Below are 26,472 nucleotides of genomic sequence, written 5' to 3' on the forward strand. Positions count from 1 at the left end.
ACCACTGAACAGAAACAACAGTAATACTTTACCCAATTACTCTAGCAGCTCCTATCCATTCCTTCAGCATTCAAATCGTTTCAGAATCTTTCATCCAACCCAAGCACTTCTAATTCCTCTCTCCCCTTGAAAGCAGCCTAACAGTTCCTCTCTCTCCAAATCCCTCTCCTGCTAATAAGCATCAGCTGAACGAGCCTCCTGCCACAACGAACCAGCAACTGCAGCAATTACACCAGAGGTTCTGTTCCCCATGCGTATTTGGGAAATTGAATATTCCCTTGCATTTACTTTGGGCTGCTGCATATATAATGCACACCAAAATATTTTCAGTCAGCTTTTACAATACTTGGAGTTTATCATATCCTTCAAATCCCTTGGATCAAGTAATCAAAAACTTAATCCTCAAAATAAATGAAGTTAGATGCTCCCAGCACTCACAGGGGCAAAGTTTGGAGAATAAAGCCATTTTGACTAAAAGCATAGAATTTAAATAAGTAAAGACAGAAAAAAAATAGTTCACAACACATGAAATTTAATTATTTTACAACTATCCCATGATTTGGTTTGGTTTGATTTTATTTTGCCATAATGGCTCAAATCCCGTTGTTTAGTTTTTAAATGGCTGCAGGCCTCAACAAGTGACTGTGTAATAGGCATTTCAAGAAACAAATCTAGAGCTTGAGTGGCAAGCCTCCAACACAATACACATACCTCAGGTGACTAAAGCCAGCACTTATAAAGGGACTTGCTGACTTCAGGATCAGAAATCAGAGAGCTGCAGAGAGCAGCTTGGACAAGCAGGAATCCTTTCGAGACCTCAAGCAATTCAGACAGTGATCCCATAAAGCCACCATATGTCAGAAGCAATACACCACTTCATTTTGTCTGCACACCATGAATTCACTCTGCCATTTTTAAGTCCCCATTAAATGCCCACTCTTTCCCTTTAGCAATGATTCCCACCATTTGTATCACAGAATATGCCGAGTTGGAAAAGACCTGCAAGGATCATTGAGTCCAACTCCTGGCTCTGCACAGGACCATCCCTAAGAATCACACCCTGTGCCCAAGAGTATAGTACAAATGCTTCTCAAAATCTAAGCCCCTCATTCTCCTGGATAAGGAGCCATCAAGAATGCCAAATATGTATGCACATGCAAATAAACTGAACCTGCAGGAGAAATGAACCTCAGCAACTGGGACTCTTCTTGGAGAGTCTTGTGTGAGAGCTTGTATGTGGGTCAAAATAAGGCACGGGAAATGCTTCAAATATTAATTTAAAAAATACAGTTTAAAAGACATACCAATTTTGTGCATACTTTTGGAATTTTACTTTAAAGGAAAAAGCACTCACAGATGACTCCAAACTGAGCTCAGGTCTTCAACAAACATTTCTCCCTTGGTTTGTCAGTGGGTCAGACAACAAATCACACCTCTGGCAACCACTGTGATTCAGAAGAGTCCCAAATGGGCTTTGTGGGTGGCCTCAGTGAACCTTTGGTTGATCTGTGCTTCAGGGCTTAGCCCTTCCTCCAGAACAGTTTTGGGACTCACACTCTCTTTCTTATTTTCCTTTCTCCCAGTCCCTCCCCCACCACAATGAAGACATTGCTTGTTCTTTCAGGTCATTCAGATATATTCTCCAGAGTCCGTATATCTTACGATTTGGAAAAAAAACCAAACAACCACGTGAATTTGAGACTACATTGCTTTCTTTGCAGTCTTTGAGCCACCTTTTCTAATTTTGCTAACAAGCCAACTTAGAATTACGTTTGCACCATCTCTGCAATACTGTTCAGTGCATGGATAGAAAACCCAGCAAACCCAGAGCAAAAATGAACGGTCCAGTTAGGCTCAAGAATTAACACTGATGCAACAGGAATTTGTTTAATCTGCCGCATCTGCAGACCCCAAACAAAGTACAGCTAACCTAAACAAAGTGAATCTACTCTTCTGTAAACCTTTCACTGAAAAATGCAGCCTGTGGCTGACCCTGTTTTGCGGGTAACGGTGCCATCTAGCGAGAGAAAAGACTCACTGCGCCATTTACATTCTCCAGGTACAACACGAAACATTCAGACTTATCCATTGAAATGATTGCATGAAAAGCACACTACAGGAGACAGAATGTCCACTCATGAGGCCACCTTTTTGATAAAGGCAAGACGTAAACAGATTTTTCAGCAACACTTGAATATTCGTTTGTATGGGAAGATTTCATTAACTCTTCTGGACTTCCCTATTACACATATATATTAAAAAATTACTGTAACTATTTTTAATTATGGAATATTTTTTAAATAAACAGTAAGTTTCTCACTGGTTTGACGTTAAAAAGTTATCTGACAACTGATTACAGTGACAATTGGTCAGATTAAAACGTTTCAAAGTTGATTTTGATCCTGTTGTTTTGCTAATTCTAAGAAAGGCTGACACTCTGTCTGCCTGTTGATTATTTTTTTAAATTCATATGTATGATCATACATTGAGAAATCTAAGAAAATATGAAATATATACTTATGTATGCAGACAAACACCCAAAGAATTGTTAGACCAAAGTTGAAAGTGCCCAACTTCCACACAGACAAAGTCCATGCAAAAGAGAATATATCTACAAGCAGAATAGATGATGAGATGCCTTAATTATCTGTAGAGGAAAAAACTCTGACATGTCAGATGCTCCTCATGTATAACCCCTTTGCACCGTTCTGTCTCACAGCACAAGAAACAGTATCATGGGGGGCGTATGTTACAGTGAATATGTGTTCGTGGTTGTGTTTGGGATGAGCTACAAAGTGCTTAGAAACCCAAAGGTCTTTATTAATATCTTGTGTCTGGTATTGGGGTTTACCTATTGTATTGCTCATATTGATCCCGAAAGTTTAGTTCACAGATTGCCACTTACTTGTAATGAATAAATCCTTAGGCCCCTTTGTTGAGGAATACATCTGGTGCAGGTAGTTCGATTTGCAAGCTGCAGTTTGAGATGCAGATTGAGTTCTGGTTGGGAGCTCAGAGAGATAACAGGCCTTGGTCTACCAATCCTTTGCATAACAAAGAGCACAAAGACCGGTGGCACCAGCAAAGTGGGTGGACATTGAAGGACACAGCAGGAACTCAAGGGAGGAAGAGCAAGACTTGTGAGATTTGTGCTTGGGTAGACTGTGAGGGGATAAAAGCCCAGGGGTTCTTCCTTGGAGGCACCGGCTCCGTCTGTTTCTGTGTTACTGCACCATGAATAGATGGCTTTATGGAACGAGATATCTGAGACTCTGCTATGGGAGACTTGGGATCCAACCAGTAAGGAAAGCTGGTCTGACTGTGTGATTGGGGAGTGCAGGGAGTCAAGTGGAGCACCATTAGCTCACTGGAGCCACCTGCAGTGAAGGGACATCAGTCCCCGCAGTGAAAGTCTCTGGCCTTGGGAGTGCAATGGCCAAAGGGTCTCGTGAATGTTCAGACTGGGAAATTTCCTTAACACCCTTTGAGCCTGTTTTAAACCTTGTAAGTTGACCAGTTTTTCCCCAAGACAGCAATACTCTGTTCACTGTGGTAGATATGTAAAACTTGATTCTTCCCATACAAGATCTGATGGATCTTCTCAGTTGTACAAATTGCTGCATGTTAAGACACCTTCGAGTTTGTTGTTCCAGCATCTACAGCCCATGTATTTAGTGCCATGAAAGCACTGGGTACCCAGCAATGCCTGAAGCAAACTACTGGCAAATACAAACATATTTGTCACTCAAAACTTGCTCTTTTATTTTGACAAACTGTAAGGAAGATCCCCTGACAGAATCATGACTTCACAACTCACAGCTGTTATTTACGCTCTATAAAATGTCACCAACATCTGCTACCTTAGTGAAATGCAGTACTGCAATGCAATCTGAAGTTCAGATATAAACAAACCAAAACTGTTTCCAAACAATGGCATAAAAGGCAATAAAGCTGAAATAGCCCCAAGTATTTTAAAATCTAAAAGGGTATCAATCTGTTGATTTTTTTATAGAATGAGATGTATATGAGAATAGAAAACTTCAATTTTCCAAATTTAATTCTTATGTGTCTCTTGAATAAATTCAAGGTTTTCAAAAGTTGTTTGTATTTTTTTGTCTGCATCTACGCCACATTGACATTTCTGGTCCTCACATTTAATATTCACGGAAAAACAGGTGTCCCTTCACATGCTGCCTTAGGATCTGTCACCTCTGGGCAACTCAGAACTGCCACAGGCACACTGACAACCACATTCAGAAAGGAATGTTCTGGGACACTGAGCCAGACCTGCAGACACCTCCTGTGTGGGCTCATGTCACATAGCAGCCACCCTGACCTGGCTGGCTGGCAAAAGGAACATGCAACTTTGGGGCAGCCAAATGACTCCAACTTTTCTTTCTAGCATCTGGAAATGGCTTTAATCGGTTAAAAAGCATCAGTTCTCACAATCCAAACACCTGAAACTTAGAAATATCTTGTGAAACACTGTGTGAACATGTAATCCCTGCCACCAGGGATGCTAACCTGGTACATTTCCAAAACACACACAGTCTGATTCTTACAGTCTGCAACGAATCTCCACTCCCTATCTTGTTTCCTTTGGTACGAAGCACTAACTCCTCTAACATAGCTCACCCGGAGCAAAAGAACCTTTCCTGACTGCCTAAATTCCAGTACAATCTTCATTTCTTGGGCTTTTCTGAAAGGAATTCCTGCAGAAAACAATCAGCAATGAACACTGGAGAAAGCATTGTAAGGTCAAAGGCTGGATGTCCAAACCTTGGGCCACTCTGTCCATTTGGTTGGCCATACTAATAGCCAGATTCCTAGAATTAGGCTTTACTGGGATAGACAATGATGAGAACTTTTTCCAAGTGTGCAGCCCTCTACACACCCCCAAATGCATGGGCTGGTGCCAGAGAAGCCTTTCACAGAATAGAAGCACTAGTTTACTTTCTACTCTGAAACACACACTCCACTGCCAAAACTTGGAGATAACAAAACACTGTACCTACAAAACTTCCCCAGAACCACAGTTTTAGCTTGGCACAGGCAACCTATCAGTGGAATCAAGGAAGTCACCATTGCCGGATGACTTTTAAAAAGTAACATCTTGTAAACTTCAAATTTTCAGAGAAAAGTCCTGAGAGAAACAGAGCTACAGATGGCTTTCTACCCTGAGGACCCATTTGCAGAAGCAAAACTTGAAAGCGCAGAGGAGCTGACAAAGTTGAATTTTAAAAACAATACTAGCTGTGGATAGCAGGGTAGCATTTCCTCCTAAGGTTTGGGACTAAGGAAAAGCATAAAAAATCTTCCATTCCGTGGACTGTTTCAAGACCTTGAGTGGGATATTTAATGATGGTGCTAAGATTTCAAGCAGTTCCAAGAAAGCCTAGGAGTCCAAGGATGGACAAGTAAAGATCACCCTGCTAAAAAACCTGCAGGAGTAATTAAGAGCCAGAGAAGACTGAAGAACCTCTTCATTCAATGCTACATTCAAGTCCTGGGCGCTTTCAGAGAAGAAAGAAAAAAGGTTCCAAGAAACTAAGAGAGGTGCAACACCATTCCTCTCTTAGTTTCATTCCAAGAAACTAAGAGAGGTGCAACACCATTCCTCAGCTGCCTGGTGGGTGGGTGCACTTTCAAATCTAAAGGACTGGCCCTGTTATTGCAGCCAACAAAGGCCACCTGGCTCAGTGCTTGTACACAGGTACTCCTATAGTAAAACAGTACATATAGACAAAGAACTCAAAGCAGAATTATGAATGTTTAAAAATGACATAAAGAAGACTCACTTCACAGAAAAGATGGGAGTTATGTATAAAACCTTTAATCTTATACTGTTGCAGTCTAAAAGGAAGCCCAGCCTAACTCATATTACAATTTGTCCGTGGTTATGTCTTAACAGTTGTAAGACTGGAACAAACTGGTGTTTGCCATTTATTTCCAGAATACATTGCTAGTCACGTGAAATCTGCAAGTGACTCCAGCTGTGGCTCTTCATTTCCTTTTGTAAGAGAGGACATGGACCCTACAACTGCTATAGGAGAGCCCATATTGCCCAAGTCCTCTCAAGTTCTCAAGACCTATTCAAGTCTTGTCCATTTAGAACAACTTCATGGGATTATTTGTTTGATAATTCATCTCCACTGGCCCCCTGTCAGGTTCCAACCCCTGAGAAGTGAGGCATTCACCGCTCTAGAGTAAAAGACCAGAAAAAGGCATCTTGGATGTTTTCCATGTAACATATTTTCCAAGTACTTTAAAAATCAGAAGTCTTATTAGCATTACCCCTCTCAATCCATAACAAACTACACATCATCAGTGTGTAGATTAGCACTAAAAAGTTGTTGATGCAATAAAAGACCCTAACTTATGTAATTGAAGCTGTGTATTTTAAAGGCCAGGGGTATCGATAATGCTGAACTGACAATAATAAAGATTTGTCAGCCTTTAAAAACCTTAAAAGTATGCAGCAGACAAGCCATAGATTTGTCAGCATTTCATACATAACAGCCTAACAATTAATTCACGATTAATTACATCATATTCAGTGGCCAGTATGTTTGTCGGGTTCATGTCTATAAACTATTTGTAGGAGTCTAAATGCACTGCAGCCCCAAAGGAATAACAAGAACCCCTACAAATGTTCATATTAGCCCTTGTAAATACCAGAGACAAAGCTGGAATACTTCCCTCCAGGCATCTTTATCCTTCACCCAAGGTGGAACAGGCACCTGAAGATCCACCACTTCCTTCAGCTGAGCTATTAATTTATTTAGTTATTTATAACCCAGAGAGACAATTTGATACAAATAAACCACACTATTGTCCCCTGAGACAAAGGATGCTTTGCTTTGCAATTTAATTGGTAAACAAGCTTAACACAGAAGTGCAGCAAGAAGTAGCAGAAAACCAAAAAAAACCAAACAAAAAGAGTTACTGTACTTTGACAAGGTAACCAGTCCTTCTCTGCTTTACCTTGCATTTTCTCTGGCTCCTCAGCTCACACTTCAGTTCAGATCTCTTACACGACCATGCTACACAAAATTTCATTCTTTTTCCCCCATACCGACATTACATACCACACCCGAATGTTCCCTGTCTTCATTGCTGTAGGGAAACAGAGTAACACCTCCTTATCTCCCTCCTACAGTTTGAGTGTACTGAAAAAGGGTTTTTTTCCTAAGCACGTGACTTCTCAGAAACTAACTAAGGGTAATTAAAGCTATTATTTTACAGTGCAAATCAGGCTAAGGGTTGAGGGATGACAGAGGTGGCTAAAGGAATGGTTGCAGAAAAGATGCTCATGAGTCAGCGTTGAACAGTTATGAGTATGCAGTGTTTGTGCCCAGCATGGGTAAAAATGTAAAGAGACTACTTATAGCTTCCTTAGCCCAGAAAAAGCTCTCAGGTGATGTTTATCAGCATGTTATATAACACGGATTACTATTATTTTACAGTGTTAGCTTCTCACATGTTTATTTTTATGCAAGAAGAGTGAAATATTAAATTCAAAGAAACCTCCAAAGACAAGGACACTATAGCCATGCAGTGATGAACTGCTTTTTCATGGTTCCTAAATATGTTGGTCGCTCTGCCACCTTGGTTTGAAGCAGACAGGAGCTGCATTCAATACACTCTGTACACATGCTTTGCTTGCACTTTTCACTGCTACTTCTGTGTCCACTGTATGATTGAGTCTCATGTATAATACATGTATCCATTGCATACTTTCGAAAGCCATTTTTAAATGTCTGAACACACAGACACAGAGCACCTGAAAAACGTTTGTGCTGACATAAAATATTCTTCTGCTACAAAATGCAAGTTATCACTTCATTTTTAATCAAATTTTGTGCTCTGGAGAAAAAAAAAATCAACTTAAATTTAAGATTATTTCCAATTTTAACTTGCCTTTTTTTTATTTTATCTGAAGTGGTAATTAGCATTTTCACAAATAGTTTTTATTATGAAGGAGTCAGCAAATTGTTTATTATACACAGAAGTCTTCAGATGGAAATTGCAAAGTTAGGGACAAGGCCTGTATCATCAGCTGCTATTTACCAGGGGAAGCATTTTCTGGCCCATTATTTATCAAAGTTGTTTTTCTAACTACTTTTCTTGCATATGCCCAGAAATGATGGGAGAATTATATTAACTGGCACAAAAAACTGCCCCAAAACAAACCAAGAACTTAAAAGGTGTGTACCTCAAAGAAAGAAACTACAGCCATCAGTTGTACTAAAACGAAACAAACCATTACAAGCATTGCATCAGAGCAACTAGTAAGTATTTGATTTTTCTTTATCTCTCTGACCTGAAGAGCTGATGGAGGACCACTTATTCCTCTCTTAACTTTCCTCTATAGCTTTTGCTATCTAGAAACCTTACCTTCAGACCTTTTTTAGTCTGAAGTATCATTTAGTGATGCCATTTTAGTATACTGCCCTTGTTTCTCTCATTTTGCATCTATCATTACGCAGACACAAATCTCCCATGTGCTCTCTTTCAAATAAAATTGAACACAGCCTTTTTTTAAAAGGTCATCTTTAAAATTATATACAATAAATCTAACGCTGGTAAAAATCTATTTTAACAGCACTTCTCTCTCATCCCCGTATTTCATCTCCACTGAATCACAGCAGCACAAATCAAAGGATAGAGTTTGTTGACTGCTTCTGACTAGCAACTTTCACAACCACGGCATTAAAGCCTGATGTAGCGGTATTTCCATAATTAATGAGGCTAACCCAAAGACACGGACCACAAGCACTTCATCATTTCCTTCTGAACCCCAAATCTGAGCTACCATTTCCTTCCTAACATTAATTCCTCATTTATGTTCTTACTCTGCATCTGTACAGCTACTGAAGAGGGAAATAATCTTTCTTCTCATCGTAAATCATGCAGATGTGCTTATCAAGCCCAAACAGAGTCTCTGGATCATTCAGGAGAATGAAACTAAAAATAATTTTTAAATGCCAAAAGAATATAGATAGTCCAATGGTTTTTCAAGTTATAAATTAATCAAACACATTTATTAGAATGTAGAATTAAGAAATAAAAGGTGCCATATATCTTAGCAATTTCTAAAGACAGAATTTTATAGTTATTTGGTCATCCAACAAACACCGACTGTCAGGCAATGGAGAGTTAGCATAACTTCAGTGAATAGGGCTACTATGCTGCTGCTTTTGAAAATCTGATAAGGAATCTACTTGCAGTAGTGTTCAACAAGGAGGTCCCCTAACACCTTTCCCACATCACTACTTTGCTTTCTCCTCTCTCTTCCTTCTCTGCATTGCTCCCTTGTTTGGGCTGGAAATCTCTGCTGCTGCGTCTTTGTTCTCAGCTACCTGTTTTCTCACCCAGAGCGCACACAGATGCCCACTCTCTGCAGTGGCCTATCTTCCTTGCATATGAAAGTCCCCAAGTGGCCACCTTCCTAGTTTTCTTAGTCTTTTTCTTTGCTTTTGCTGTCTCTCAGGATAACCATTTCCCTCTCCAATTTGTGAAGGCAAGTCGGATTCTGTCCCTAAAGGCTACTCTTGCTCAAAACAGTCCATCCCTCCCAAAAACTCCACCGTGGAAGAAGCAGGTCTTTTGCCTTGCCTTCTGCAGTTCAAATGCCTCATGGCCTACCACAAGGCAGGCATTTAGAGATCCTGGGCACAGAATTGGCTGTGTCTCCTGCCCACCCACTCACCTCTCTGGCTCTTCCTGCAGGAGAGCAGCTCAGTTCCTGCTGTCCATCATGGGATGGGTTGGGATGTAAAGGAGATAGCTCAGTAAGACCTCATATACAAAATCTATCACTTTTTGTGCAGGCACAGGAAACCTGTCAGGACCACTACAAGTACTTTTTTCTAAGATATGGGGAGTAATCCTTAAAACAAAAAAACCTAGACTTCCTGATCTCTCTGCTCTGGCTTGCAGAGAGAAGAGGACTGTCCCTGCCACTGAGGAGCTGCTGAGGCCAGGCAGCACTAGCCTCATGCAGCCTGAGCAGGAGCAGATGCTTTGCTCTTTCTCTTTGGCTGGGGCTGGAGCATAGTCAGGGTAGGGAAAATGGGGTTTCTACCCAGAGGGAAACAGGGAAGCTTGGAGACCCATTCAGACAGAGCTATTTCTCTGTTCTACTCACACTCCTTGGGGATTGCATGTATGCCTAATATGCAGAGGCTGAGCTTCTTCTCATACTGAAGACTGTGTCTTTTCTCCTCTCCAGCTGATCCCAAACTATGCTTGTTGCAGCTGCTGTCAGCTCTCTGACTCCTGCCACCCCACCATGTCCTGCAGGCAGGCGGACAGCAAGGAACGGGAGAGGCTGCAGATGAGGCTGATCTCACTGTTCATGTGTAAGTGTCCAGATACAGGGGGATGGATATCATATCACAGTCTAATGTTCCCATAGTTAAAAGCAGATATTTATCTTTCATGTCCTCCAAAGGACAAACAAACTACAAAGCAAAACGTGTAAATATGCAAAATAAAACTATCATAAAACCAACTCTTTCATCCTTGGAGCACACATAGGATGAAAAGCTCCCTGGTGTGGCTCCAGTTTATGCAATATTCAGAAGCAAATCAGCATTAGCCCATTATTATACAGCATTACAATGTCTTTTTTCTCTGTTGAGGAAATGGTTATGTACTGATTAGATATTGCCGTAAATGTAGACTTGCAAAACTGCCATGAAAATTTAGCTGTGCAAGCATACCACTTTCTTCCTCAACCTTGCAAGAACCATAAAGAAGTAGAAACAAAACACCCTAGTAACAGTCTAGCTTTCAATGAAAGGAAAATACACATGTCTGGGAGACGTAAACCTTTTCATATCTTCGATAAATGCACGTCTCTTCTTAAATATATACAGAAGAGTAACATAGTTGCCCTGAAGACCAAGTCTAAGTAACAATGTATTATTTCAAAGACACTAAAAAGACGATGAAAGTTGGAAAATAGTTCAAGGAAGATTAGCAAACCTTATCTGTGTACAAAACAGGACTCTGCCTCTTCCATAAACTGCTAAGGTCCAAACTCGCAGCTTGGCAGGAAGAGTTTGTGCTAGAGTGAAAGACAGCTGAGGCAGGACAATTGATACCTTCTCTACCCCACCATAGCAAACCCATGGTACAAATTCATGACAAAGCCACATTGCTAAGCCAATCAAGTTGCACTATGATTCTCCAGAACATTTTTCCCCAGGAAAAACAACTTCAAATAGAAATTGGGGGGGGGGGAGGGGGGTTGGGGGGGGGAGGAGAAGCTTTATTTCAGCAAATGCTTTTAAAAATCAAAATCTAATCCAACCAGAAGTCTGTGTCATGAAGTGTTTCACACGCATTTCTTCTTGTTTCAGGTTAATTTTTTTTCCCAATCAGCAGGAATCTAGTGCTACGGTAACCATTCCACTCTGGAGATGGTTCACAGTAAGGCTCATCATGCAGCACAGCTGGAATTGTGAGTTTAGTCTGATCACAGAGATAAAAGCCACGTCCAGCCTTTCCTTAAACACCTCCAGGGACGGTGACTTGCAGCCCATTCCAATATCTAACCACTCTTTCTATGAAGAAATCCCCCCTAATGCCCAACCTAAACGTTCCCCGGTGCAGCTTAAGACTACGTCCTCTCTCCTGTCTCTTGTTGCCTGGGAGAACAACATCGGTACTTTCTTCCCTTGGATCCCAAGGCTACAACCGCACGGAAAGCAAATGTATCGTCAGGCACCCTCAGAGGAGTCCCGGAAACCGGAAGAAAAAAACCCAAAACAAAAGAAAACAAAACTCCGACCAACTCCCCACTCTCCAAATCCTCCTCTTGCCCCTCAAAACCCGCCCCCCTCCCCCCGGAAGGGGCGCGGCCGCGCGCGCGGCGCGGTGACGTCACAGCCCCGCCTGCGCTACTCTGTGCGACGTGTCCCTGGTCCGGCGGCGCGGGCGGTGAGGGAGAGGGGCGGCCAGGGGGGATCCCGCGGTGGATCCCGCCCGGGGAGGCAGGCGCGAGGGGTCGGGCAGCAGGGCCACTGAGCCCCAGGAGGGCGCGGGGGCCGATGCCGGAGGTGGCGGGGGAGCTGCGGCGGGCAGGGCCGGCCTTGGCCGCAGCTGGGGGGAGGGGAGGCGCTGGGAGAGGCGGGAGGGTCCGGCCTCTTGTCGGGATATCAGGGGGTCCGTGTGAGTTAATGCCAGCGGATCCCCCCAGGCTGGGGTCCTGCGCGGGGTGGCAGTGCTGGCATTGTGTGCTGTGAGAACGAGACGCGGCCACAGCGTTCCCCCGGTGCAGCTTTGGGCTGGGGGCGCTTCTTGAAACCGGTGACTTCTGCCTGTTCGGACATCTTCAGCGGTGTTTTCTGAAACGCGGCGTAGGACATAAGCTGAGAGGGAAATCTGATAGAGCTGTTGTTTTCTGTGCCGAAAGGCATAATTTTTCCTATTTTTTTTTTTCAGTCAGAAGTAGGCCCTAATGTTTGTTTGCTGATACAGTCTCTTCATTTTCTGCAAAGTGGAAGTGTCTTTTAAAGTCCACTTAGGTTGGAATATGAAATTTTAAGTTAAGTCTTTACAAATTTCGTAGGTAACTGCTATTTCTGTAATCAGAAAATTCTGTTTTACAATATATGTATGTGGAACCATCAATGCTAAATGCATTCACCTTTGCAGGTAATCATGGATCAGGTAATGCAATTTGTGGAACCCAGCCGTCAGTTTGTGAAAGACTCCATACGACTTGTTAAAAGATGCACCAAGCCTGACAGGAAAGGTAAAGCACACAATAAACTGGAACACAAACTTTATTTCATCTTATATCTTACCACGTGTCTTTCCATATGTCACTTCTGTTGATTAATTTGCTGTGAATGTTTCTCATCTGCCAGTATGAGATTAAAACTTGAGCAGTTGTCTAAATGGTAATGGATTTATGGTTCTGGATGTAATAAACTTGGATGTGTTCTTTTCTGGTACGTACGTAGGTGTGTGAGTGGAAGTAAAACTCAGGTTATGAAACAGGCTAAGTAGCTGAAATTAGCTATTTTGAGACAGGCAAGCAATACTTTTTATGTATTAAGTAAACTGATCTGAAAAGAACTTGTGTGCACTTTGAAGTGACAAATGAAGCAGTCAGATGTGACTGATTGCAGTGAAATTGGGAGAAATTCTAGTGGAAAAGACTTTATTTTAGGAGACTTCAATGGAGCCAGAATTGCTTTTTGTAGTGCCCATTCAGTGCTCCACAGTTGTCAGACACTGCCTGATTGGGATGGGAAGAATTTTGTTGCTGGGAGTATAGAAGAGAGGTTTTGGACTTTCTCAAAGGCCTTAGAGAGAAGCTTTAACTGTAACCAGAATGCAACTGGTCATTCTTACTGTTAATATTTACAATGCTTTATTTATGTGCTAAGAATGAACAATTCTATGACTCTAAGTTTACTGGCATCTTTTGAGATCAGTAGGGAACTTCATCCATGGTCAGACTGGCAGGTTTGTTGACCTTCTTAGTCCACTTCATGGTTGCTGTCTTAAAATAATTGAAAATATCACAAGTACTCAATTTTTGTGGGGACTTAAGGTGCTGTCCTTCTGTGACAGACATAAATGGAGCTTTTATATTTTTGATACTGTATTGGGGATTATTTTCAGGGCCTGTAGGGTTGTAAAGGAAAGATAATGGAAAAAATGTTCCACGAATTGTCATGGATTGTGGATATTTCTGATTTTGCTACTTAAAAAAATTGTGATTGGCCATTCTTTGTGGAAAGTAGCACCTTCTCTCTTAAAATTATCATCTGTCTTCTGAAAAAGTGTTTCTCAGGGTCACTGCAGTGACTATTTCCAGAACTATTACCTGTGTTAACATTATTCTCTAAAGAGATACCTCTCCTGTGGTCACTGCAGTACCCATCTATATGCCAGTACATGAGGCTTCCTAGACAAATTTTTTTGGTTTTGTTTTTGCAGAGTTCCAGAAGATTGCCATGGCAACAGCAATAGGCTTTGCAATAATGGGATTTATTGGTTTCTTTGTCAAATTGATCCATATCCCAATCAACAATATAATTGTGTAAGTAAATATGACCTTTAATTTCACTAAATGTTTACCTGTTCATTTTTAAACAGAGGATGTCAGTGAGCTCTACAGGATCCATGTTGCTTTAGTGTCTGCATTTCACAGTAGTGTAATGTAACAGGAGTTACTTGATTCAAAGAACTTAATCAGCAAGTAGGTTGTTAATTTAGCATGCTGCAAAATATTAGATCTGTAGATCTTCATTTTTTTTCTGAGTATTCTGCTTCAAAACTTTTTTTCTGAGTATTCTGCTTTCATTTCCAGTTCCTCAGTGTGTGTTTGACCGTAGAACATTTACTTTATTTGGATCTTATACTCTCACAATTTGCAGTTTATAATTTGGGTATCCAAAGTAAACAGATGGATGGTAAGGTAGAGAAAACTGAGTGGGTGTCCTGCAAGATGACAGAGCACAGAACAAAATTGGTCTTGTTTCATTTACTCACTGCTAGATGTGTTTGAAACTTTTTGGTTTATGTGTAACTGCATTCTGTAAAATCCCTTTTGGAATGATGCAGCAGGAAAATCTTGACCCTTAAATCGACTGGCACCATGGTACTGACCCATTAACACTACCAGTTAAAACTCCTCCTGTTATTCAGAGCTGATGTAATGCCCTTTCTAGCACTGGAAGAGATTAAATACTGTTCTGCGACCATGATGTGTGGCTTGCTTATACGTGTAAGAGTGGTTCTGTAGGCAAGGAGAAGTGTTTGAAAATAGGAGATAAGCTGCAATGGTAGTAAAGGTTGTCCTAGCAATGCAGTGGTGGGAGGATAAATTAGTCTTCAGGTGGGATCACTTGATTAGTTGAAACTGATACTTTGTTCTCTCAACAGAGGTGGCTGAATATTCATCATGAAGAAGAAGAAGACAGTTGTGACACCTGCTGCAACGATTTCACAGCTTTAATTTGTTTGATATTAAACAAGCTCAGTTTGGGTTTTCAAACACTTGTTGTCACCTTATTTTTCTTTTAAAGTGTATGTGATCATACCTGTCTATATTACAGGATTTTTTTCTTTTTTAGTAGTAGTGCCTTTTGTTTGTTTTGTTACATCTTTTAACTGGTAGTAGAATCATTCAGGTAGGAAGGAAGCTTGGGAGGTCTCTAGTCCAATGTCCTGCTCCTCGCTGGGTCAGTGTTGCACTCTTGACAAGATTGCTTAAGCTTTGTCCAGTCAGATATTGGAAGCCTCCAAGGATGACAACTGTATGACCTCTCTTCAGGAGCTGTTTACTAAGCGGTAAATTAAGCATAGGAACAGCATTGTTCCAGCAAAAGTAGACAGCAAGAAAACAGCATTCCTGTATCCTTTCAGGTGGTAATTTAAAAGTCTTATCAACTGAAATTCTTGTCACTAATTTCTAGAATCACCATCATTATCACTAATTCCTTTCTGCATTTGGAAGTCCTGCTAGGTTATATTATGTACTTGACTGGAAAAATCCTCCATCAAATGAAGAACTTGCATGGCCAGTCCTTATTCTGATGGCAGAATTAAAAAAGCCAAACTTAGTTGGTTACTGAGATGTACCACTTGAGGATAATTTAGTTGTCAGAGCTGCTAAGCAGTCCTTCTGCAAATCTGCAACTTCCTCACACTTGGATAGGATATACAAGCATTTTGGATACTCTTCTGCACACAGAATTATAAAGGGTTCTGCATGTTGATCTGGAAGTTTTCATTATTAAATGAGTGAACATTTTGATTTTAAGAACTAAGCCTGCAAAAACTCTAGTAGGTGCAATGCTATTCCTCCTCAGATTGAGATTAAGAAATTTATTTCACTCCAGAAAGCTTACTGTAAGCATTTAGTATTTGCAGAAGCTACAATGGTACTTCTATCACAGATTTTAAAAGCACTTAATACTTAGAAATCTGATATTGATATTACAGGAAAACTGAAGCTTTTTCAGTACACAAACTTGTTTCCTAAGTAGAAAAGTTAAACTATTATTCTTCTTGAGAAACCTTCACCAGCAGCTACATATGTTACAAACCAGGACAGAAAAATGAGATTAACTAGTCCTAGTTAACCTTGTAATACAGTTACACTATGTGCAACTGGGTACTGTATTTTCTTTTGGCAAAAGGGGAAAACCAGTTCAGTATTGCAATAAAATACTTTGCAAAAGTAGTCTGGACTAACCAGATAAGCAGTAGCAGTTTCTTTACATTCATTTTTGTTTGTGACTGTAGTGGGTGGCTGCTCATGTGTCTAATGGTTAGGAGGTGTGAGGTACCAGAATGAAGGACTCTCTGCAAGTAATTTCGATTGGATCTCAAGTAACTTTTATTTCAGACTTGTTTTCCATTCGATACATAAAATCAGTGCCTGCTTATATTTTTTGGAACAGCTTTACTGTCTTAATTCAGTGAAATTTTGCAGTAATTGGCGTTGTGTTGGATCAGAAAAGGCAGCTGTAGCTGATCTTATCTTTTGATAGCCATTGTCCACAGCAAAGGTTTGTCTGTCTCGATAGTCACAATCCCAGAGCCATCATAGGTGTTGGAAGTACTGACGAGTGTTCCAAACTTCAGCACCTGGTTAGCTGTGAAAAAGAATTAAGAGACTTAGTGTTACTCTTCAACAATAAAGGCACATCAGTGCATTTGTTTCAAAAGATAGCTGCTCCCACAAAGAACGAAAAAATTGCGGAATAAATCTAACCCAGATAAACATAATTAAAATACCTACGTTAAATGTTAATTAGAAGGCTTCAGTGAAGCTTTTTGATGACCTGTAGTGGGAATAAATTAATACTTAATCCCCAAATTAACATTTTGGTTTTATAGCAGATTATTACAAAAGCAGTATGTCAGATATTCCCCAGAGTTTCACATCTGGAAATTTGTACTTCATTAGCATCAGCTCAAGTACCAGTGCTAGAAAAGGTATTTAAAATAAGACAAGGCAGATGATCTTATTTTACTTCCAAATTCGGGATTTGCTTTAGCTCAGCAACAAACCAATAATCTTTTAAAACATGAACAGTTCTAGAGCAAAGGCTAGCAGTTAAAAGGGGTATTATTTAAGAACTTTGAATCAAGTGACTTGCATGTTTTCTTCTATTGCATGCCTAGTGAGGTAGGTGTCTGTGTACATTAGAAACCAGATGGCATTACTCTTAACAATACCAAAACGTGCAGTTTTTGTCTTTAATTTCTTCCCTTTCTGAGATAGCATTGCTTGCATTTTGCAAACATATCAACTTCTGCAATGGTACTCCACAATTAGTCAGTTCTGTTAGTCCTTGCTTGTAGAAAGGTTCAGAGTAAGAACTCTCAGTCTTCTTTGCTTTAGCCTGTAAAACAAGCCAAATGACAGCTCTTACTCACTGGCAGCACAGAGATAGATTTCCATGGAGGGTACATGGAGAGCTGCACTGAGGAGAATTATTCAGGAAGATCAGCAAGTCTGTGTGGCCTAACAGAACTGCCAAATTGTGCATTAATACTGAAGGAAAAATCCTCTGGGTTTGCTATTGAGTGACCCACTGCAAATTGAGATCTCCCGGTGATCGAAAGGTGTGCAGAGCAACTTAGTAAACTCTATTTTGTGATTTGTGCAGGAGACACATTTTCCTATGTTGAATATCAACACAGGCTGTAGTACACTTGGGTGTAGTGCATGATCACAATGCATGTTACACTATCTGTTGTTGGAAGCTGCACAGGAGGAATGGATCTTGCCAGGCTGTATGGCTTTAAAATAAAGGACAGTCTGACAAAAGCCAGGACATGTGGTTCAGCATCTCTTCTGCCAAATCTGTGCTTGCTGCTACTTATTGCTACTCCTACGCTTGTTATTAGCTTGAAATGAAATGAACTGAAGAGAAGGTTTTAGCTGCTAGCTGTGTTGGAACAAGAGTAATTCCCAAGTTTCAGTACTACTGCAAATGGAAGAGTCTTGCCATTTGAATTTCTCAGGAGCTGGGAGCATAACTGCAATGCAGTGCAGAAATTCAGCAAAGAAAAGTACCACTGTATTTGATCAACTGCGTGCCTAAAATAAAAGTGCTACATTCTATCAGGGTGCTTTTGGACACACAACAGCACTGGGGAGGCTTCTAGACAAATGCCAGGATCAATGAGTTCTGGTGTTTGCCTTTGGAAGACACACAGCAGAGGCCACTGGGGTCTTGCCAGAAGTTGATGCCCTGGAACTGCATTGCCAGAGAACCCAGATTTCACTGTTTACAGGTAAAAAAGTAATTTAATGATGAGGTAACACATGGGTAGAGTTCCCTGCGTAAAAATACTCCTAAAATAGTGTTAAGTCAAATCAAGTTATGAGTGCTGCCAGTCAGTTTTAAGTAGGAAAGAACCGTAAATAGTTTAAAATAATTATTGACACACAAATTACCCATATTTGGTTACTATATATTGAAGATTGAAGGGGGTGGGGAGGAAGAACCTTGTGGATCAACTGCTGTATAAACCCACTCATTTAGTATCATTTATTGCTTCTTGCTCAAGAGTCAGAATAATACTTAATGTTTCACAGCTTTGCATATGAAATAATGGCTCTGTAGAAGGCAAGAATTAACAACATGGCAGCTTAATGAAACAAAATCTAAAGCTGTATTTCTTCATGCATAAAATTAAGTGAAAATGAGAGCATTTTTTTTCTTTAAATAGAAAATTCTTGCCCGCTAGATGGAGCCTTTTATCTTTATCAGGTTTTCTTCTCACAAGGATCACAGTTTGAAATGCTGAAGTGAAAAAATGCAAAAACTATAAAACAGTACTGCTGATTCACGTGGGTCAAATGGACCAACTCCAAGCACTTGGTTTCACAACCAGCCAACATTTCTACTAACATAATTAAAAATGCATGCTTTCCATTCAGTAAATGAACAGTAATTAATGTGAAGAACTAGGTTTGAGCCAGTAAAGGAAATAAAGAGGATGTACATACATACTGCTGCTAGGCAAACATCCTGCTGTGTCATGCATTTTGATGTGAAGTTTACAAGGTCAAAGAAGTGGGAAGTTTTATCAGTTCATACCTGATCCATTCCTTTTTTTAGATGAATTTCAGTTATATTTGTTAAGCCCTAGCAAGAGCTTATACCTTGGGAAAAAAAACCCTATTACAACACCCATTCTTGCTCTTGAGATTATTTCTCATGAAATGCATTCCAAAGAAAACCAATTTTTTGTTTTCTAATATTTAGCATTTATAGTTTTGCTGGGTAGCAAACCCAATTTTAATAAAGGATTTCACATTTTGATTTAAAAAATTATCTAAATCTCAAAAACCTGGGAATTCTAGAATTTTCTAACTAAAAGAAATCTTATTTTGGATCACTGAAAATTTTCTTCTCTCGTTTTTCATGAGAACTCTTAAGAACTGATTTGGATAAACCCATAAGTGATTTATTAAAAACAACCCCCCCCCCCCCCCAACTTCCAGCACTGTGAGAAGTTTTGCTTAGTGCTTTGGTTCCATTCAGACTGTGTTTACTGATAATAGACTGTTGATGAGAAAAATACTCTACCCAGCTCCTCCATTGTAGCTATATAGTGTTTCACATTACTCTCCACCAGTCCAGCATAGACTTCAATACTAAAAGCAAATGCTGTTCCTGCCTTTATTTTTTGGGGGAAAAAAACCCCAACAACCCAACACAACCAGAGACAGCTTTTTGTGGTGTGCCCTATGTTCTTATCAGTAAGGACTTTCTGATAGATTGCAACATACCATTAATTTAGACCAAAACATGGGCATAGAGAGGACTTATTTTGATGAGGTAGTGGAGGAATGTTTTTCTAGCAGTTTTTGTTTTGTTTATCAGGTGTTTGAATCTGCCAGTGTTTGAGAATGTTAGAAATAATTTAGAGAAGAAATTTGAAGGCATGTAGGTAACCTTCCCAAAGGAGCATAATCACAAAGATCACTATTTCTTAGACGTGTCTTTTGCTGACCAAGTTATATGACTAAAGAGGAAAATTAACCCTGAGACTGCCAATTTCTACGATTTTATTGCTCATATTTTGATTTTTTTTAAAATATGCAAATCTAAGAGTGCCATGTGGACAATGTTAATCTCAGTTTAAGAACTGATGACTTAAGGTTGCAAGAACAACATTTGGAAATGTTAACAAAATGCACCCTATATGTAGTCAAGATATACAATCAAACAAAAACCCCAAACCTGAAAATTTATTTCAAAATCTCATCATATTTATACCTCTACCACAGTTAGGAGTTATTTTTGAGTTGATGGTACCATAAATGATTCCTAAGCCTTGCTTGCAATCTTTGTGCTGCCAGCTTTCAGCCTGGAAACTGAGAAATAGTGTGGACTAATTATAAATAGATTGGGAGTCATCATATTGGGTGCTGCAGAAACACTAACTCTCATTATCAGGTAATCTCTCTTAATAATTCTATTCATGATCTAGTAGATTTATAAACATTATTTCTATAACTTCATTGTACTATTTAGGATATATATATGTGTATATATATATATATATATACACACACACAGGGCTTGAGGGAGGCATATTCAGAGAAAAACTTCATCATAAACTTGTCATTATAGCAAAAGCAAATCATGTCAAGTTCTTATCATTGTTACCACAAATGACTTAGAACAAAACAATATCATGATAAGCATAATACTGTGATACTTATACTATGCTTCCTTTTCTCAGCTAGGTGTTTCAATTACTTCCTGAAATATGTAAAGTCACACCTTGCTGGTTTCCACCACAGAAAATAGAAACAAGGAAAGGAATACAAGCAGATTACCAATTCTGGCATAGATGTTTGGAATATTAAAATAATTAATTATTAATTAAAAGCCATATTTCAGTGAACGTAATCCTCTTCCCCCTAGGCAAATGCTTCATCAAAATGTTAGAAAATAAAGATCAATAAGCTGAAACACAAGCTAAAGTGAAATATTGAATCACCATTTGGTATCCTGTTACAGTTTATCTGGAGAGGATTTCCCTGAAGTTCTGTGTTAGGAGCAAAAATCTGCATTTAAATGGAGATACATTAGTAATGCATGAGATAGTACTTTGCAGGTCACCCTGTGTCTGCAGAACAGCAACATTAATTTTGCTATTTAAAAATAAAAGAACCCAAGTAGTTTGTGGACTGATTTTCCTTTCATTCCTCCTAGTTTTACACTTGTGGTTTAGACTGACTTTACTGGAGTTAATCTTGATTTACACTGATGGATACAAAGGAAAAATTGGGTCCTTGATCTCTGTGCAGTGGGAACTGCAAAACTGGAAGTTGCAAATAACAGTAATTTACAATAAAACATGGACTATTTTCAATATTGATGCAACAGAAGTACCATAAAGGCTTGTTGAGTCTGCTGGGAGGGAACAGGCTAGCCTGTTACTGCGCTGATCCCCTCAGGGCCAAGGGGAGTTTTGAATAAGCAGAAAATTGCATTGGGCAATTTTTATAACTATTGTAGCTTTTGGTACCTGGCTTTGTAGCACAAAACAAGGGTTTTGCAATCTCAGTGTATTCATACAAGCAGGCTTATGAAAGCATTGAGAGGATATGGGGTGAAGGGGGTCCAGCAGGCAGGGCCAGGTGGCTATTCCACCGGTTCAGATGCTGGCAAAGACTCTTGGCAGGGGCTCTGCAGCACAGGCTGCTTGGCCTCACATCGGTGGGAATTCAGGAGGTGACAACAAAAGCACTGGCTGTCAAGGCTTCAAAATTTCATTTAAAAAGAAAGAAAAATATGTTAACAGGACTGTGTGTTCTACCCTGGATAGAAACCAACCATGTTGGGTGAGCCTTCAGAAATGCAAATGGATGTCAGAAGTTTTCAAATTTATTTCCAGCACACATTTTTTTCCAGCTTTGTAATCACGGTGGTACTGTAACAACTGCTCTAACTCTTCCTGTCACATCACCTGCTTGGTGGCAATTTAAAATGATAAGCTGATAAAAATGATGCTAAGAATCAGAGTGCTTTCTACATTTAGGTCTCTGCTGCTTCTACTGCTTCACCAAGACCAAAAAGAATCATTAACTGCAGGGAGTTTCTCCAGCTATTAGCAGCGTTTTAGCACTACTAACAAGATGTGCTTCAGTGTTTGTTCAGGATCACTTTGGCCTCTTAACTTAGTTAAAGTGACCTGGAAAGTAAGACAAGGAAATGGTATATACTGTTTTCAGTAGTGTCTTTCCAGACGAGATATGATAAAGCTGTACCAATACTACAATAGTAGAAGTGATTTAGGAAAAACAGTAAGTCAGAGAAATAGCTGTCTGGAAGACTTTCACTATGCTAAAGGGAAAGCCAGGCTATGAAGTAACTGTAAGAGTTGAGTTTAGCCAGTAAGAAGTAGGGTGTTTACTTATTTTTAATGCTTTCCATTTGTATAATGTTTGTAAGTTTGTATAATGTTTATCAAACTACTTACAACTCTTAGGGGCTGTAGAGGTGACAGGTACTATTAATAATAATGTTAGAGCACTGAAGAAACAGCTGCAGAAATAAAATGTAGCTTCAGTTTGACAGTTGCTGCTGCAGAGATTTTGCATATAAGGTAGACAAAATAACTTGTTGCTATTTTGGTCTGTCTCTACTTTGTGTTGTGAGATAAAGAACACTATTCTCATGAGAAAAAGGGCAAGAGTAATACTGAGATGCATCAGCTAATGAATTGTCTTACTTCTAACTTGTCCATAAGACACCTCCTTACACACATCATCCTATTATGCTGTTAGGCTTTAGAGACATTACTTAGTCACACAAAGCTGAGGATGGCAATCTCGTGCAATACTGAAACCTGAGATTAGCTTAAAACAATGGTGTTCTGTCACGGCATTTTGGTCTGAAGCTCTGGTTTGACATGACAGCAAAGAACCTAAAAATACTTGCTATTTTGAAAGCTGCCATGCTGCCAAGTTGATACGATGCAGCAGTGAAATCTACTGAATTTGTTAGAGAAATCCAAATGATCCTAGCAATTGACCACACACAGTGCTGCAGAAAGGAGTGAAATTCTCCCTACATTCCTCATGACTGGGTTGTTGGAGACAGGGAAGAGAGATGGGGGAAGAGGAAGGAGAAGGAATCTTTTCCTGATCCAAATCTCAGGGCTAGGTGACTATGTCCATGTAGTCAGGCTTTGAATAACTTGGCACCAGAAAGCTTTTCAGCACAACCAGCTCCAGGACTGACCATGGTCAAGAACTTGCCTCTAGCTACAGTAATTTTCCAGCACTATATATAATGATGAAAAAAACCCCTATCTATCCTTCAGTGTGTTTTAAAGTACGATATTAGTTAACTAGAACACAATGTTAATTATTTTTCTCTTCTATTCTTTGGAATCCTGATAAATCCTGTCACATTTAGATTAATATATTCACAAGAAGAGGCAGTAAAAGAGGATTTTAAAACACATTCGTAATACAAGTCTTTCAGCTTCTGTATGCATACCATTGTTCCCATCATTTGCAAAAATGTGCAGATACAATGATTATTCCTGTAACAATCAAACCGGGCCTGTAGCTGCAATATTGATATGTGGATATCTGCTCGGTAAATACCTACACAGCTTGGGTTAAATGGGGATTTCGCTCATCCTCTCTGTGGAGGAGAACTGCAGCAATGCCATAAATACTGCACAACAGTCTTGGCCAACCTCTTAACACCGCCTACCAGTGTGTAGGAAGAGCCCCCAGCATCAACTCTCCTAAGAAATTTAGCACTTCTCTGCTCTCCTTCTCTGCGATGGGGATATGATTTTCCTAAGGGAGTTGATCTAAAGCCAGTCCCTAACCTGCCCTGAAACCCAAATTTAAGCAGGCTATCTTCTCCAGTGCTGCCAGCACTAGCTCAGGACCATATCCAGAGTCTTGTTCTGCTGCACACGTTGCTTTGTCACTGGGCTTCAGTGCCAAAATAAAATTAAATATGATTTGACAAAGCTCTGTAAAGGCTCAGCCCTTAACTCCAGTTTCTGCCATGTTTTGTAGGGGCAGGCAGCAGAGCAGCCACACAGCAGTGGGCTGGAACCAGTATTTGTAGCAGAGCAAATGTGGATGCGCACAACGTGCAAAGTTACAACAGCAAAGATCAAAGTAGATCTTCTGAACTCTAGGAGGGTGTATTGGGTTTGGTAGCAGGGGGGCTTCTGTGAGAAGCTGGAAGCTTCCTCCATGTCCAGCAGAGCCAACGCCAGCCAGGTCTGAGACAGACCTGCCACTGGCCAAGGCTGAGCCAATCAAGAATGGTGGTAATGCCTAAGTAATAATGCATTTAAGAAGGGAAAAAAAAGTTATTGTGCAGATGTAACTGTGGCCAGAGGGGAGTGAGAATATGTGAGAGGAACAACTCTGCAGACACCAAGGTCAGTACAGAAGGAGGGGGAGGAGGTGCTCCAGGTGCCAGAGCTGAGGTTCCCCTGCAGCCCGTGGTGCAGACCATGGTGAGGCAGCTGTGCCCCTGCAGTCCATGGAGATCAACAGGAGTGCAGATATCCACCTGCAGCCCATGAAGGAGACCCATGCTGGAGCAGTGGATGCCTGAAAGAAGGTTGTGAACCCATGGGAAGCCTGTGCTGGAATGGGCTCTCAGCAGGGACCTGTGGATCTGGGGAGAGAGGAATCCACACTGGAACAGGTCTCCTGGTAGGACTGGTGACCCTGTGGAGGACCCAGGCTGGAGAAGGCTTGCCTGAAGGACTGCACCCCATGGAAAGGGACCCACATTAGAGCAGTTCATGGAGAACTGTTACCCGTCAGATGGACTCATGTTAGAGAAGTTTTTGGAGGATTGTCTCCTGTGGGAGGGACCCCATGCTGGAGCAGGGGAAGGACTCTTATCCCTGAGCAGTGTCAGGAACAATGTGTGCTGAGCAAACCATAACCCCCATTCCCTGTCTCCCTGTGCCACTGAGGGGTGGGAGATAGAGCCCAGGGAAGGAGGGAGGGGTGGGGGGAAGGTGTTTTTAAGGTTTATTTTACTTCTCATTATCCTGCTCTGATATTTTTGGTAATAAATTCATTAAATATCCCCAAGTTCAGTTTTGCCGATGATGGGAATCAGTAAGTGATCTCTCCCTGTCCTTGTCTCAAGTCACGAACCTTTCACTATATTTTCTGTCCCCTGTCCAGTTGTGGAGAGGAGTGATAGAGCAGTTTTAGTGAGTACTTGACATCCAGCCATGGTTGAGCCCTCACAGAGGGGTTCAGTATATTGCATATTTAAACCTTTCCCCTCCAAGTCCAGCCCTGCACCAGAACTGACCTAGTCGATGGCTGCTCCGTTCAGACTCCTGGATGGCCCCCCAGGAACCACAGATTCTCATGACCACCAATTGCTGAGCTTCTTGCTCCAAGGCCTCATGTCAGTCAAGCTGCCCAATGAGATAGAATGCCAGTCCTAGTGCTCAAAAAGTTCCTCTGACCACAAGGAAGTGAACAATTGCCTTCAACTCCGAGCACTGGTCAGAGTGCAAAGAAGGATATGTGCCCTGCCACATTGAATCCCAGGACAGCTGTTTGCAACATGGCCTGCAGAGGGCTATCACCAGTCTTGAAAGCAAGCTGCCAACCCCTCTTAGCTACTAGCACTTTATTACAAATAATCAACTTCAATCAAATTAAATCCCTGACAAACAATTTTATTATGCTAGCTTTAACAGAGAAAGGCACCATTTCCTAACAGAGTTTTATGGAAATATGGTATTACATTTACATGGAAAAATAAAGAGAACAAACAACATCCTTACTTACAAAAGGCACCATTAATACAGCAGCTGTGCTTTTGTCTAAAACATTTCTCTAGAAGCAGGTAATTATTATTTAAAAAACCCACACTGATCTGCTCCTGACAGCTCACAAGGTACATGTTTACCTACTTGCTCTCCCTGACAGCTGATCTATTCTAGGCACAGGTAACTAACTAATAAAGTCTATTACATTTCTAATAGAAAAGTAATTCCATTTATCTTTACCCTTCCTAGCAGCACTGCTTCCTTTCACTGCATTGGGGTGGGATGCTGTTAAGAGGTTTCTAAAATGGGGTTATTTTCACCCCTAGAATTGCTGTGCATTACTTAGAATTTTAGATTGCTCTGCTTTCTTGAGAAAAAACAATTAGACACAGATAGTATCACCCTGAGGATGAAACAAAAGCAATTATTTCTGTTACAAAATGTCCCCCTAGATCTGCATGTGAACAACTAAGCTTTTTGATTTTTGATTTTATTACTTTGTCTTTCTCTTAACAAATAATTAATATGGTTACTAACATCCGATGTACCTCTAATGTCTATATGATTTCAATTATAAAGCCATTACTGATACTTATTAATTCTATTCCATTTATCTTCAACCTTGCATCATAAACTTAAAACATTTGTTGACATTCATGGAGCTGCAGCTCCTCCAAA

General features: G+C 40.4%; 2 protein-coding genes across 11 annotated transcripts in view; one reads left to right on the forward strand and one right to left on the reverse strand.

Moving 5' to 3' along the window:
• The first annotated feature begins 11,872 nt into the window (after positions 1-11,872).
• SEC61G (SEC61 translocon subunit gamma) lies at positions 11,873-15,103 on the forward strand. 4 transcript variants are annotated; one of them, XM_032700174.1, is made up of 4 exons: positions 11,873-11,949; positions 12,667-12,766; positions 13,963-14,065; positions 14,911-15,103. In XM_032700174.1, the coding sequence occupies exons 2-4, from the start codon at positions 12,673-12,675 to the stop codon at positions 14,918-14,920; spliced, it is 207 nt and encodes a 68-aa protein (XP_032556065.1). In that variant the 5' UTR covers positions 11,873-11,949; positions 12,667-12,672; the 3' UTR covers positions 14,921-15,103. The 4 variants fall into 4 exon arrangements, with proteins under 4 accessions (XP_032556065.1, XP_032556074.1, XP_032556082.1 ...); XM_032700183.1 differs by having other exon boundaries at positions 11,906-11,932; XM_032700191.1 differs by lacking the exon at positions 11,873-11,949 and adding an exon at positions 12,265-12,580.
• Positions 15,104-16,349: 1,246 nt separating this feature from the next.
• The window catches only part of TPK1 (thiamin pyrophosphokinase 1), a 300,163-nt gene continuing 290,040 nt past the window's right edge, over positions 16,350-26,472 (reverse strand). For 6 of the 7 annotated variants that reach the window (XM_032700141.1, XM_032700088.1, XM_032700132.1 and 3 more), the window contains one exon: positions 16,350-16,628. In XM_032700141.1, coding sequence (XP_032556032.1) covers positions 16,510-16,628 — 119 coding nt within the window. In that variant the 3' untranslated portion in view covers positions 16,350-16,509. Of the gene's footprint in view, positions 16,629-16,774; positions 16,818-26,472 lie in introns of all 7 variants that reach the window. The other variant, XM_032700105.1, reaches the window with a different exon arrangement.

The sequence above is a fragment of the Chiroxiphia lanceolata genome, chromosome 1, assembly GCF_009829145.1.
Source record: "Chiroxiphia lanceolata isolate bChiLan1 chromosome 1, bChiLan1.pri, whole genome shotgun sequence".
Classification (NCBI taxonomy): Eukaryota; Metazoa; Chordata; class Aves; order Passeriformes; family Pipridae; genus Chiroxiphia; species Chiroxiphia lanceolata.